Source organism: Mya arenaria, chromosome 12 (assembly GCF_026914265.1).
Source record: "Mya arenaria isolate MELC-2E11 chromosome 12, ASM2691426v1".
NCBI classification, from domain to species: Eukaryota; Metazoa; Mollusca; class Bivalvia; order Myida; family Myidae; genus Mya; species Mya arenaria.
The window spans coordinates 43,046,267-43,060,853 of record NC_069133.1 but is presented as its reverse complement, the minus strand read 5'-3'; the positions used below and the strand labels follow the sequence as shown (position 1 = coordinate 43,060,853).

At 35.3% G+C, this 14,587-nt stretch overlaps 1 protein-coding gene across 7 annotated transcripts in view; it reads left to right on the top strand.

Moving 5' to 3' along the window:
- The window catches only part of LOC128211980 (RCC1 domain-containing protein 1-like), a 43,546-nt gene extending 29,531 nt beyond the window's left edge, over positions 1–14,015 (top strand). Inside the window, exons 1-8 of one of the 7 annotated variants that reach the window (XM_052917185.1) lie at positions 2,223–2,274; positions 3,905–4,115; positions 4,662–4,892; positions 5,412–5,601; positions 5,826–5,953; positions 6,442–6,522; positions 11,898–12,029; positions 12,689–14,015. In XM_052917185.1, the coding sequence (XP_052773145.1) occupies positions 3,911–4,115; positions 4,662–4,892; positions 5,412–5,601; positions 5,826–5,953; positions 6,442–6,522; positions 11,898–12,029; positions 12,689–12,858 (1,137 nt within the window). In that variant the 5' untranslated portion in view covers positions 2,223–2,274; positions 3,905–3,910 and the 3' untranslated portion in view covers positions 12,859–14,015. The other 6 variants (XM_052917183.1, XM_052917180.1, XM_052917181.1 and 3 more) reach the window with 6 other exon arrangements.
- The last annotated feature ends 572 nt before the right edge of the window (positions 14,016–14,587 follow it).

Below are 14,587 nucleotides of genomic sequence, written 5' to 3'. Positions count from 1 at the left end.
CTGTTTATCCAGATTTTTTCTTATTATCTATCGTAAAATATGTTGTTGTTTTTTAAATTTATGATAGACAATAAGAATTATTTATATTTTTCTTATTTGTCCTATAATTACATGAAAACACAAGTAGTAAGTTTCTTACAGTCAATCATGGTTTTTGCTTTACTGTAATTATGTATAATTTGTTTTCGAATTGTCTATCATAAAATATATTTATTAAATTTATGATAGACGGTTAGAAAAATATTTCATGATAGATAATAATGAAAATAATTCCTGATAGACAGTAAGAAAAAAATTCATGATAGACAATAAGAAATATTTTAATTTAAACATATGTATTAAAATTTATGATAGACAGAAAAATATTTCATGATAGACAATAATAAAAATTATAATTCATGATAGACCATAAGAAATATTTTTCATGATAGACAATAAGAAATATTAAAAAAAAAATTTCTTATTGTCTATCATAAAATATGATAATATTTATGATAGACAGTTAGAAAAATATTACATGAAAGGCAAAAATAAAAACAATTCTTGATAGACAGTAAGAAATATTTTTCATGATAGACAATAAGAAATATATATTTCATGATAGACAATAAGAATATTTTTTCTTATTTATCATTTACATAAAAAATATTGTCTATCATAAAACATGGTTTTCTTAATTGTCTTTCCTAAACATATATATTTTATTTATTTTCTAACATAAAATGAATCTTTCATACTGGGATTAATATTATCAATAAAAAAAATAGAAATGAACATTACTGTTCATTTAACTTTAACCATTGTTTATCTGCCATCATATGGCTTCAAGATAAGTTTAATGAATTTTATTATAATAATAAGGTAATAAGTGATACTGGTTATGAAAGTTTATCTTAAAAGCAGGGGAGAGTTCAGGAATAGACGTTAGAGAGGGCATACCTAAGGGGCGTACTCCGCTCCCCAAGAAAGGGCATACCTAAGGGGCGTACTCCGCTCCCCCAAGAAAGGGCATACCTAAGGGGCGTACTCCGCTCCCCAAGAGAGGACATACCTAAGGGGCGTACCCCTCCCCCCAAGGGTCCGCTAGACGTAAGCAATTTGTGAAGACATCAGAAAGACATACAAGTGAACATAACACATCGGTGGCCTTCAAGTAGTGGTGATATTGACTTCATGGCATATCTTGCACATGTTCAAGGATTGCGTTCTGCTACAAGACTGGAGAAAATAACTTTTTTCTCAGTTTTATGGCATGTATGCTTTTCTTGTTTTCAACAAATATCACACGGATGATGGATACATTTTCACCAGTATTGGAAATTGTTGGAAGACGTGGAAACTGTTGTTTATATACGGATGAAGAAACATCAAGAGGACATAATTAAAGAAAGTTGCGCTGTTTGAATTTGTTGTTTTTATGAGTTCACATCGCCTGCACATGATGGCATTTGAAAGGTGTAGTTTATTAATTTCCACTCCTTTGAGATAGAATGCAAACTTTGAAGACTTTAGTGATGGGGCATGTGCCGGGTGTGCCATCCCCCCTCCCACGGAAGCGTTTGTGTTAACTGTTGGTCATTGCAATTGCTCATTGATCTGTGATAGACTGCAGACTGTGAGCAGAAATTATTGATTGGCAATTGAAGCCAATTCTATTTCTTTCTCACTTACACTTGTTTGATCAATGTACTTTTCTTTATATTATCAAAGAACATATTTGATGCAAAAATTAAAATATATCAATTGATTTTGTTAATATGTACCTTCAAATGTCCATAAAAGAAATGGTATATGATAGGGTTATTTTTGTATGACATACATAAATATCAATTAAAATATTTCTTTGATAGACACTAACAACTTCGTATTAAAAGGTACATATTATTGAGATGCGGACAACAGTTTCATAAACGTGATACTTTTCAGCCTAAAATCTGTTTGCTCAATAGCCTATTTCGTCAAGCTAAATAATCTGTGATAGACAACAGTTTCAACGTATTTATAAACGTTGCATTAAAATAGTTCATGATAGACTCCTAAAAAAGTATGGAATATACTATAATATAGTAATATTGCCATTCCTTTTATAACATAAAAGTAAAAAAATTATCACGACAAAGATGAACGACATTAATAATTCTGATGGCCTCAAGCAGGTCCGATCATAATTTAGGATAGACAACTGGGCCGACCGTCCGGGACCCAGTTGTGAGTGTCGTGTTTTCTAGGAGCAAATTAAAGAAAAATAAAGTAAATTGACAAAGGACATATTAAGTATATAAATGATAACCGAAAAACTTCTTTTTGGCCCACAATTTATGTTAAGTATCAAAATAAAATCCCCAGTTTGCTGACTAAACGATTATTAGAAGGGTGTTAACCAAAACCCGAAACGGAAAATAGGTACTGATAGAACGGAACGAAAAATAATATGTATGCTTTCCGTTTTACACAGTCCTCATTTACGGTACTTTCTTTCGTTACATTCATACATACTGTGGGAAAACTGAATGGCAAAATCGCAATGAAATCGCATGTTACATTATTGTCAGTTGTCTCCGCAGGAGAGTGGTCTAAGTTGTTGTTTTAAAATATGAAGTGATCAGGCGGACTGAATTCAACACCAGAATACTCCTAGTCAAATCACCCACAATGAAGCACAGGGCAGAAGCATATTGGGTGTGTGGGGGGAGGGGGGGGGGTATCTGACAGTGGCCCTATTTTATGCACCAGTCAATTGTAAAACATAGCTCACCCAAATCAAGGGATATAACGGGGATAGCCAGGGAAATGGGCTGTGTTTTTATCTTCCAGGTTGCCCCGCAGTGCCGGGTGAATGCGGTGGGTTTTGGTCTTCGCGTCATAAATAGCCAGGAATGGGTCTTACCTAGGGTCCCTGGGATGCGGGGGCATTTGGCAGGATTTTACCAGCAGTTGGTCTCAGTGGGGCGGAGATTTTACCCAGACTTGGCTTGACCGAAAGTCAAAGTCCCTGCTATTCCCCGGACCCGGGGGGCTGTGCTTACAATTGACTGGTGCATTACTGTCTGTTGGTAATGGTAGTCATTGAACTGATAATTTTATTAAATCACAATAGCTTGGAAGGGTCTGACATGACCATACAACTTGAGTGCATGGTAGATAATCTAAGATTATAATTACCCTCTTCAAGTAGATGACAAGAATTGGGTCAGCGGGACTGGTGATGGTCACAATTAATAGTGTTATGAAAACTGTATCTTCATATCAACTTGAGATATTTAGTTTCACCTACATGTAGGACCACACAATTTTACGATACCTAATCATATATCTTTTGGGGTCAAAGTCACAGTTAACAGTGCTACAAAAACTCCTTCCAAACAACAATTTGAGACCTATCTTGACCTAGGATCATGAAAATTCACTGGTATTGTTCCATTATCTATTACGGTAATACTCATTACATAATGTGAAACAGACTATGACTATTATATCAGCCCGCATGATTCAATATGCAGTTCTTTCTTGATAATTGCACAACATAGCTATTATTTCTATATTAAATGTATACATGTAACCTCACATTTGTGTTATTATCTAAACGTCACTTGCATACATTTGCATATGACTTTACCATCATTACAGGTATATTAATGGGCTATTAATGCACTTTACAAGGAGGTGACCGGTACTGTTTTTGGGTATCAGTAGGTAAAGCCAATGTTGTTAAGAAAACTGTGTCTGCATAATAACATGAGAATGGTTTGACTTAGTATTATGAAACTTTATGACCAATAGATGACCTTTATGAATCTGGGAGTCAGTAGGTCAAATGTCAAGGCCATGGATTCAATAATGCATTTCTTTCAAATGTTTCTGCAGCACTCAGGGAGCGTAATTCTATATTCTTTTAAAATTACAGATAAAAATGTGTGACATTTCAAATAGAGAGCCCCACCTGTATGTGTGCGGAAACAATAGCTGTGGCCAATTGTCGGGACTGACAAAAGATGTTGATGTCAATGAGGATGATTCTACAATGCCTCTTGGACTCACTTGTCTCACATCTGTAGCAGTTAACATTTTCCCGGCACCCCTCGTGTTTACATGGTCACAGGTTGTTGGTGTCAAAGGTAAACAAGAGTGTTATGTTTGTTAAATCATACATCAACTTATAATGAGTGAGTTGTTCAGTTATGTCAGTGCTGTTTCTTAATATATTATATTTGACTTATAAATAAATATCAGTTTTCCTTTTTAAGTTCATTTTGCACAACAGGTTAGTTTTTAAATTTCAAAGTAAGCAAAATCTGTCTGGCCAAACTGCACAGACTGCTTAAATTTGAGTGGAACTAGTAAATAAATTGCCAGTTTACAATATTCAAAGAATCAAGAGTAGCAATAATTAGTTTTTTGGCCCAGTAGCGAAATTATATTTATAACTTCCAAATTTGTGATATGAATGTACAAAAAATATATCCGTTTTTTTCTTCCGTCTTTCAATATGTTGAGCCAGTTTTAAATATAATTAGAGACAAAAAAAACCAAGTTATGGTTGTTAATTTTGATTTGATTATCAATCATGAAATTTGTTCGGTTATACTACACTAGATGTAACATTTCTTATTTATCAACACCTTGATATCATAGATATATAATTTTAAAAGCATTTCTTTCAGACAATGGATCCCTTTGTTTCTATGGTTACAATAGCTGCAAGATGGCTGCCAATATTGAAGCCAAGGTCAAGGACAATGTGACCAGCATAGTAGAGTGTGGAAACTGTGTCCTTGTACAGTCAAAGGGAGGGATTGTGCTGATGACAGATGATGGAAAATACACTGAAATTGAAAACCCTGATGATGTAACAATTTTTGGTGCTACATCTAATGCATTCTATGGTGTGAAAGGTACATGTTATTAAATAATACAAAAAAAAATCTTTCCATTAGTGTTACTTTTTGAAAGTCTCTGAATTAACTTATAAAGTGGGTATCGGTACATGCTGATTTTTGCTTTCTGATTTGATTTTTCATTGTAAAATGTCTGTGTTTGGACACCATTGAATACTGTGAGGGCCTTTATAAGGAGCTGTTTCAACATAGACTATATGGATTATTATGTCTTCACTACTTAGGGCAATTTAACAAGATATCTGATAGTAACCCATATCTTTTCCTACCTCAAAACATACCCTTAAACAACCTCTGGCAAATACCTCCCTATCTATTTACATGCCCTCATATCATTTTATATCATTTTAATGATAAATTGAAGATGGTGAGTGCTATATTTCCAACCTACATTATATGATATAACTGGGTTCCAGTCTAGTCTTATTTCTCCAGCCATACTCTGTAGACCCCACCAAGAGAATATCAGAGGCTAACTCCCTTGCTTGCCCTCAAAATAATCAACATTTATTGCAGATGGTGAGTGTTACAAAGCCAGTTTAAATAAAGCTGTGGAAGAACCCAGCCTTACATTCTCCAGCATAAACCCCGGCCCTACCCCGGGGCTTTCAACACCCAGGCTTACAGTGTTGTCCTTGGCCTGTGGGGTGGAGCACACCCTGTTTCTAACTGATGGTGGAAGGTTGTTTTCCTCTGGAACTTCAAGGTACATGTACACTGACATACTTTTAGCAGAATGTTTAATTTTTGTCTTAACCATATTTAAAAAAATAATTGTAAAAAAAATGTGCTATTCTTTAAAACAATATGGTTATTTGAAGACAATTTAAAACAAAAATTAACAAGTTATGTGTTTTTATTGAAGATTCAAAATGAATTTTACTGTGCAAACAATCAAATTTGTTACATTGTTGCTGATTATGTTTGTAGTCGGGGTCAGCTAGGGCATGGGTGTGTCACCGTTGACCTAGTTAGTGTTCCCATGGAGATTTCAACACTAGAGGGTATCCAAGTGGTTGCTATAGCAACAGGAAGTTGGCACTCTGCAGCAGCAACAGGTATGCTGGAAAACATACCAACCAACTCTAACAGTTATGGTTTGGTTTTTCATGACAACAAAAGATTAGTTCACTGTTGAGGAGAATTCTGAAATACTTGTTCACATTAAATTTTGCTTGCTGCATTTAGATGTGTTAATGGCTTAGTTCAATAGCTTACATGAACTTGAATTTAATTTTCTATGCTTGTTTTCCTTATGAAACATATTAAAAGAATGCAAAGTATTGTACTCAAAGACAGCAAGCTATGAAAGCTAGCTTTTGATATAAAAGGGTAGGCTAGTTAGTTATGTATATTTATACTGAAGTTTTTTGTATGGTCAATGTTAGGAACATTTAATGGTGTTAACCTGCAAAGGTTCTAATAGACATTTAATAAAAAAACCCAGGTAGAACGTTGTTTTTTCACCCCTATTTTTGTAACTGGCAATGGACGCCTTTGTCATTATTTGTTTTGTTTTTATTTCTGATTATTGTGATTTTTTCAGCTGAAGGTGATATCTACATGTGGGGATGGAATGAGAGTGGGCAGTTGGGGTTGCCAACTTCGCCAAACCCAGACAGGCCAGGTGAGGCATTAAAAATAATTATGTCTCCCCCTCTCTGGGGGAGACATATTGTTTTTGCCCTGTCCGTCAGTCCGGTAGTCCGTCAGTCCGTCCGTACGTCACACTTCGTTTCCGATCGATAACTGGAAAACCGCATGACCTAGGATCACCAAACTTGGTAGGGAGGTTGGTCGTGAGGTGTAGAGGATCCCTATTGTTTTTGGGGTCACTAGGTCAAAGGTCAAGGTCGCGGCGACCCCCAATATAAAAAACATTTCTGCTCAAAATCTTGAGAACGGTTTGACCTAGGTTCACCAAACTTGGTAGGGAGGTTGGTCATGAGGTGTAGAAGATCCCTATTGTTTTTGGGGTCACTAGGTCAAAGGTCAAGGTCGCGGCGACCCCCAATGTAAAAAACATTTCCGCTCAATATCTTGAGAATGGTTTGACCTAGGTTCACCAAACTTGGTAGGGAGGTTGATCATGAGGTTTAGAAAACTCCTATATTTTGGGGGGTCACAAGGTCAAAGGTCAACGTCGCTGTGACCTCTAATGTAAAAAAATATTTCCGTGCAATATCAGGAGAATGCTTTGATCTAGGTTCACCAAACTTTGAAGTGAGGTTGGTCATGATGTCTAGATGATCCCAATTGTTTTGGGGGTAACAAGGTCAATAGTCAAGGTCGTGGTGACCTTCCATGTAAAAATCATTTGCGTGTAATATCTTTATGTCTCCCCCATTCATGGGGAGACATATTGTTTTTGCCCTGTCCGTCAGTCAGTCCATCAGTCTGTCAGTCAGTCAGTCAGTACGTCACACTTCGTTTCCGCCCAATAACTATAGAACTCTTAGACCCAGGAACTTCATACTTGGTATGCTAGTTGGTCATGACTAGTAGATGACCCCTATTGAATTTGGGGTCACTAGGTCAAAGATCAGGGTCAACGTGACCTTGAGGTCAAGAAACGGTTTCCACTCAATAACTAAAGATCCTTTGGGTCCAGGAACTTCATACTTGGTATGCTAGTTGTTCATGACTATTAGATGACTCCTATTGATTTTGAGATCAAAAGGTCAAAGGTCAAGGTTACCTTCAGGTAAAAAATGTTATGTTGGCAGTGACCTTAAGCTTAAAAATGGTTTCTGCTCAATAACTAAAGAAAGCTTGTACCCAGGAACTTCATAGTTGTTCATGACTAGTAGATGACTCCTATTGATTTTGAGATCAGTAGGTCAATGGTCAAGGTCACCGTGACCTTGAGGTGAAGAAACTGTTTCCGCTCAATAACTAGAGAACGCTTGCAACCAGGAATTTCATACTTGGTATGCTAGTTGGTCATGACTAGAAGATGACCCATATTGATTTTGAGATCACTAGGTCAAAGGTCAAGGTTGCCATGACCTTGAAGTGAAGAAAAAGTTTCCGCTCAATAACTAAAGATCCTTTGGTTTCAGGAACTTCATACTTGGTAAGCTAGTTGTTCATGACTAGAAGATGACCCCTATTGATTTTCAGATCAAAAGGTCAAAGGTCAAGGTTACCTTCAGGTAAAAAATGATACGTTGGCGGTGACCTTAAGCTTAAAAATGGTTTCTGCTCAATAACTTAAGAACGCTTGTACCCAGGAACTTCATTCTTGGTACGCTAGTCGGTCATGACTAGTAGATGACCCCTATTGATTTTGAGATCAGTAGGTCAAAGGTCAAGGTTGCCATGACCTTGAGTTGAAGAAATGGTTACCGCTCAGTAACTAAAGAACACTTGCACCCAAGAACTTAATACTTGGTATGCAAGTTGGTTATGTAGATGATCCCTATTGATGTTGTGATCAGTAGGTAAAAGGTCATGGTCACGATGACTGTGAGCTGAAAAATGGTTTCCGATCAATAATTGAATAACGCTTGCGCCCAGGAACTTCATACAATGCAAACTTCGTTTACATTTTCCATGATTAATCAACAACACTTTCTTCTCTTCACTATTTAATATAATCGAATAAACCAAACTTCACTGTTGGTTTGTCTCCAGTCCAAAGTTACAAATTTCATGTCCATCATTTATTTTTTCTCAGCTACGACCACACAATAGGGGAGACAAGCGCTTTTTCAAAAAAGCAATCTCTAGTTATATGTATAATATGTCTTGGTGTTATAGAGCCAGTGTCAATAGAGCTTGAAAAAGCTGATAAAACAAATTTCAATTTTTATCAATTAAAGATCTTTCCAATTACCGAACAACTTTAAGGAGTCGCCACTTTGTTTTACAAGGGAACTTTGTTAATTCTTCCTTTCTATTGGTATGTAGAAAGATAATGGGAATATCCACTGGTTGTAAATCAATAATGGTTTATCTATTAGTTTATCTAATTTATCGTTGGTTGGTCATGACTAGTAGAAGACCCCTATTGATTTTGTGATCAGTAGGTCAAAGGTCAAGGTCGCTGTAAACTTGAGGAGAGAAAAACGGTTTCTGCTCAATAACTAAAGATCCTTTGGATCCAGGAACTTCATACTTGGTATGCTAGTTGTTCATGACTAGTTGATGACCTCTATTGATTTTGAGATCAAAAGGTCAAGGTCGCGGTAACCTTCAGGTAAAAACCGATATGTTGGCGGTGACCTTAATCTTAAAAATTGTTTCTGCTCAATAACTAAAGAACGCTTTTACCCAGGAACTTCATACTTGGTATACTAGTTGGTCATGAATAGTAGATGACTCCTATTGATTTTGAGATCAGTAGGTCAAAGGTCAAAGGTCACCATGGCCTTGAGGTGAAGAACCCGTTTCCGCATAATAATTAAAGAACGCTTGCATCCAGGAACTTAATACTTGGTATGCTAGTTGGTCATGACAAGTAGATGAACCCTATTGATTTTGAAATCAGTAGGTTAGAGGTCAAGGTCGCCATGACCTTGAGATGAAGAAACGGTTAGCGCTCAGTAACTAAAGAATGCTTGCACCCAGTAAAACTGCGGTCGTTTGAACAAGCGGTCGTTTGAAAACCAGCGGTCCCTTGAGGTCAGAGCTTGGTCCGGATAATTTTTCCTTCTATTTTCATATAAAATATACCTATGCTGCATCGAAACCTAAATATGTCGAGGAGTCAAGCAATATAGTAGGTCCCAAGTACACAAATCATGCACAAAACCTTATGGCTCCCTCGAGGTCATAATTTCACACTTTTTCCCTAACACGTGTTCCAAAATAAACAAACAATTGCTAGGTGTTTAAATTTTCGCAAGTTGTAAAAATTGCAATGACAGTTGAAAGGCAATTTTAAAAGGTGTGAAAACTGTTTATCACTGTTTACGCATGACCAATAGTAGTTGATAAGGGCATTTGAGAAGATAATTATGAGAAGTTAATTGTGAGAAATGTAAATGAGTAATAAAAAATATGAATAAACACTACCATATCGATCCAACATCAGAATCTCTGAAAAGAATTCCTTCTTGTCACTTTGCTTTGCAATATGGCAATTTTGTAAAAATAAATTTTTCTAATTATTCATTCATTGATATTTCTTTTACATTTTACATTTAGTATACATTTAGTATACGACAGCCTTTGAACATATGAGCGATTTCCACAATTCAACACATACCGTAATCGGGGTCTTAGTAAATGGTCGATTTGACAACTTCAAACTTAAGATACACTGAAAGATATTTCATAACAGACTGGAAAATTGAAATTCGGGTTGTTCGAAACATAGGTTCCCACGAGGTTTTGGCTCGGTCCCCAGCGTCCTCGAGCAATCACAGTTTTACTGTACTTGGTTGCAAGTTGGTCATGTAGATGACCCCTATTGATTTTGTGATCAGTAAGTCAAAGGTCAAGGTCACAATGACCTTGAGCTGAAAAATGGTTTCTGATCAATAATTGAATGCTTGCATCCAGGAACTTCATACAATACAAACTTCGTTTACATTTTCCAATATAAATCAACAACACTTTCTTCTCTTCCTCAGTAGGTATATATGTATATATATATATATATATATAATTTAAACATTTATATATTCTATATGCCACCATTCAAACTATGTACTCGTTAAAGTTGAGCGCAAAATCTGTAATACTAATGACTTCACATTTGGTACCAGACCAAGTACTAGTTTGAATCATATTTAGTAACAGACCAAGTACCAGTTTGAATATACGCACACTTTGATACTGCTTTCAATATAACATATTGTTGGTACATGATATGAATTTAAGATCATTAGGTCAAAGGTCAAGGTGACCTTGAGGTAAAAACAGTTTCCGCTTAATAACTAAAAAAAGCTTGGAGCCAGGAACTTCATACTTGATATGCAAGTTGGTCATGATTAGTAGATGATAGTGTTGTGCCGATGATTGATTATAATCGACAATTGATCGGAAAGGCCTACGTCGGCGACAATCGATAGTGAAATTTGAACAATCGATTATAGAAACAAGGGACATAACCACTTCCGACTAATTTTCTTTTTCTGGTTAATGCGAGTTAATGTTGAAATGTTAAGGTGTTACTATGTTAAGTTATCTAGTCATATTATTTTCAGTATGTCACTACAGTACCTTATTACAAATTTTCTTTGTAATTTAACTGCTAAAAGACTGGTTCACAAACCATGTTTGTGGTTTAAAAGTGATTTTTAAAACATGTTACCGTCTACTTCTTACCATGTAAGAATTTATTTTTCTCAGTTTTCTGAAAGAAAATGTTCGTTTCAAACATATAGAATATTCAACTGCTTGTTGTACTTGTTACTCACTAATTATTAAAAAGAAATTGATACCTTTCTTTCTGTTTATTTTACACATGTATACAATACTATAATGTAAGCCAAAATTAGAGCCTGTGGTCTCATGTTATGTAACAGTTACTTGTAAATACTAAATGATAGATGCATTCTGAATAAATAATGTACTGTATCTATATGCCTTAAATATGATGACCAAAGATAATAAAATAATGATTGAATCGATGAATAATCGATCATTGATCGGTTTCATAAACCGATTATCGATAGTATTTTTTTGTCCAATTCCCATCACTAGTAGAATACCCGTATTGATTTTGAGATCACTGATCTTATGCAGTAGATGTTCACTACTGAATATGGGTGAATAGGCTGAACTTCAAGGTCACTTGGTTCCTCTACAGTCCAAAAGTAGAAATTTCATGTCCATCATTGATTAATTCTCAGCAATGACCATACAATTGGGGAGACAAGCACTTTTTCAAAAAGCAATATCTAGTTAACATTTAGTCCTGAGGTATTCTATAGCTTTCATCTTAACAAAAGAATGTTGTTTCAAAGAGCTCAAGTTGTGTTTGGACGAAACTTATTTCAGGCCAGTTTTTATGGTCAATAGCTCTACTTTCTCATCATGTGTGTATTTCAGTCAATGATGAATGTTTATACCAAGATGTTGGACATGTACAAATCCAGCCTGAGCCATTTGGCCTTGACCTTCCAGATGACTACCATGTTACCATGGTAACGTGTGGATCACGGCACTCCTGTCTACTCACAGGTAAATCTGTGGTTTAACATTTACTGAAGATTTCTAATTCTTGATCATTACTTTATTGTTTTATATCCACTTTTTTTTTTTTTTCGAAGTTACTATTACTGTTATTTCTATTCATGAAATACACTAATTGTGGACAATTTTGAAAATTGACATCATATATGGTAACAGTGAGTTGTTATCAACATCAAGTAAAGTTGTTGTTATTATTAGCTCATCCCTTTTAAAATAAAAACAATATAGTAATTGTCATAGCCTCGATGACATAGTTTTCATTGCGCAAGAACTCAAATGAAACTTCGTACATATGTTGCCAGAGACAATCAGCACATGTATAGCGAAGCCCAAACATTTATTTTTAATAATTTGTGAGTCATGATTCTTGTACACCTGGTCAAACAACAGACAAGTGTTGGCATTGCTCTGTGGCGCTCTTGTTATTGCTTTGCGATCAATTCATAAATATGGGCTACAGTCCACTCAGTAGTGTACATAGTCAACTAAATATATTCAGTAATACTTTGCATATATGAATAAACTTACCTGAAAATGGTATTTCAACAGTATTGAAGCAGATTTACATAATTGTGTTTGAATATTTTCTACTATACTATATCCAAATTATATATTTTGGAGGGTTTACTATTTTTTATCATCTACAGCTGCAGGGGAAGTCTTTGTGACAGGATGGAATAAATGTGGCCAACTGGGTCTCGGCGACACCAAATCCAGGGACTGTTTCACACATGTTTATGTGGAAAATATCACCAAGGGCCGTGTCAAAAGTATCCATGCACAGGGTTGGAATACATCAATTGCGGTTGAAACTTGAAGACACACCCTGTTTATCCACAAACATGAGTAACCTGAGGGGTTATGTCACAAGTGTCAAAAAACATGAGAGCAATACAAGAATAATAGTTGAGTGAGCTGCATATGCAGAGCCAAATTCAACAGTACCACCTGACAGCCCGACTCGCAGGAGCAATAACCTTCAAGATTAATCAATAGAAAAGTTATGCTGTGTCTGAGTGGGAAATATAGCCAGGGGTTGTGTCAAAGTGTCCGTTTGGATATATCAAGTGTCCATATAGAAAATGTAACCAGGGGTTGTTTCAAAGTGACTGCGTTGGTTCATTAGGTGTCCATGTCGAAAAAGTTACCGGGGAAGTGTCCGTGTGGATTCATAGTTTCCATATAGGAAATGTAACCAGGGGTTGTGTCAAAGTGTCCGTTTGGATTCAGTGTCCATATGAAAAATGTAACCAGGGGTTGTGTCAAAGTGTTCATGTGGAAAATGTAGCCAGGGGCTGTGTCAAAGTGTCTGCGTTGTTTCATAGTGGCTATGTGGAAAATGTAACCAGGAATTAAGTCATAACGATTTTTTGTTTAGAGATAATAACAGCAATCAGAAACATACAAAATCTATAGACTGTTTCACATACACATTTGTTTTGGAAAGTATGTCACAAGGAGTCATGTCCAGTTCAGTTAAATTCTATGGAGAACACTTGTTTTGATTTAAATATTGGAATGTTTCGCACAATAAATAACCAACCGGTAGTTTTCTGATTGTCTCCATTAATTTATTGTTAAATATAACTGAATAAAATTTCTGAAAAATAGATGTCATCATGCTAAATACAAAAAAATGTTATCATGTGAATTTTGGAATTCAAATTGATTATGATAAGACTTTCCAAAGCAGCTATAACTATAAATTTGAGTTTTGGCCAAACTCTAGACTAATGATTGTGAAATTAACCAACTTGGTAATCTTTCTGTTCAGGGATGAAAACTTGTGGTCAGGGGAAATATATTACACAATATTTGCAATAAAAAATCTTTTATTTGGATAAAGAACTTTGGAGATACATTTTGGTATAATTGCCATATTTACTGAACAGCAAGTTTATACATCTATAATGATATAACAAAAAAAGATAAATAAGTCTTTAACAATGATGAAATCATTCGCACATCAATCAACAAAAAACAACTTTTAACAACACAAAACAATGAAAAAAATAAACACCAGGTATTGTAGAAATAAAAGTTATGCATATTTCACACAGTCACTGGTAGGAATATTTTTCACAACTTAAAGCTGCACTCTCACAGATTGACAGTTTGAACATTTTAAAAAGAAAATGTCTCAGAATCAGCTTATTTTGGCATCAATGCCTTTAATTCAGTCATGTAAGATAACTCACAATAGAACAGATCTTATTTATTTGAAAACTGCTGAAAAAATCGTTTTTCTCACATAAGTGACACTTTTAGACATTAGACATCAATGTTTGAAAGTAAATATGAAATCTGTGACCTGATCTTTTGTCAGCACTTGGTTTCCACACATTTATGCAAAAATGGCTCATTCCAAGATAAAAAATAGAAAAAGTTGTCAAAATGGTCAATCTGTGAGAGTGCAGCTTTAATAAACAGATTACCAAAAAGGAGATAAAAGAAACATACAGCAATAGAAAATGGTGAGGTTGTAAACATTACTTGTATTTACCATTGAAGTGCAAAAGTTCACATTTTTGGATGATGTAGAGCTT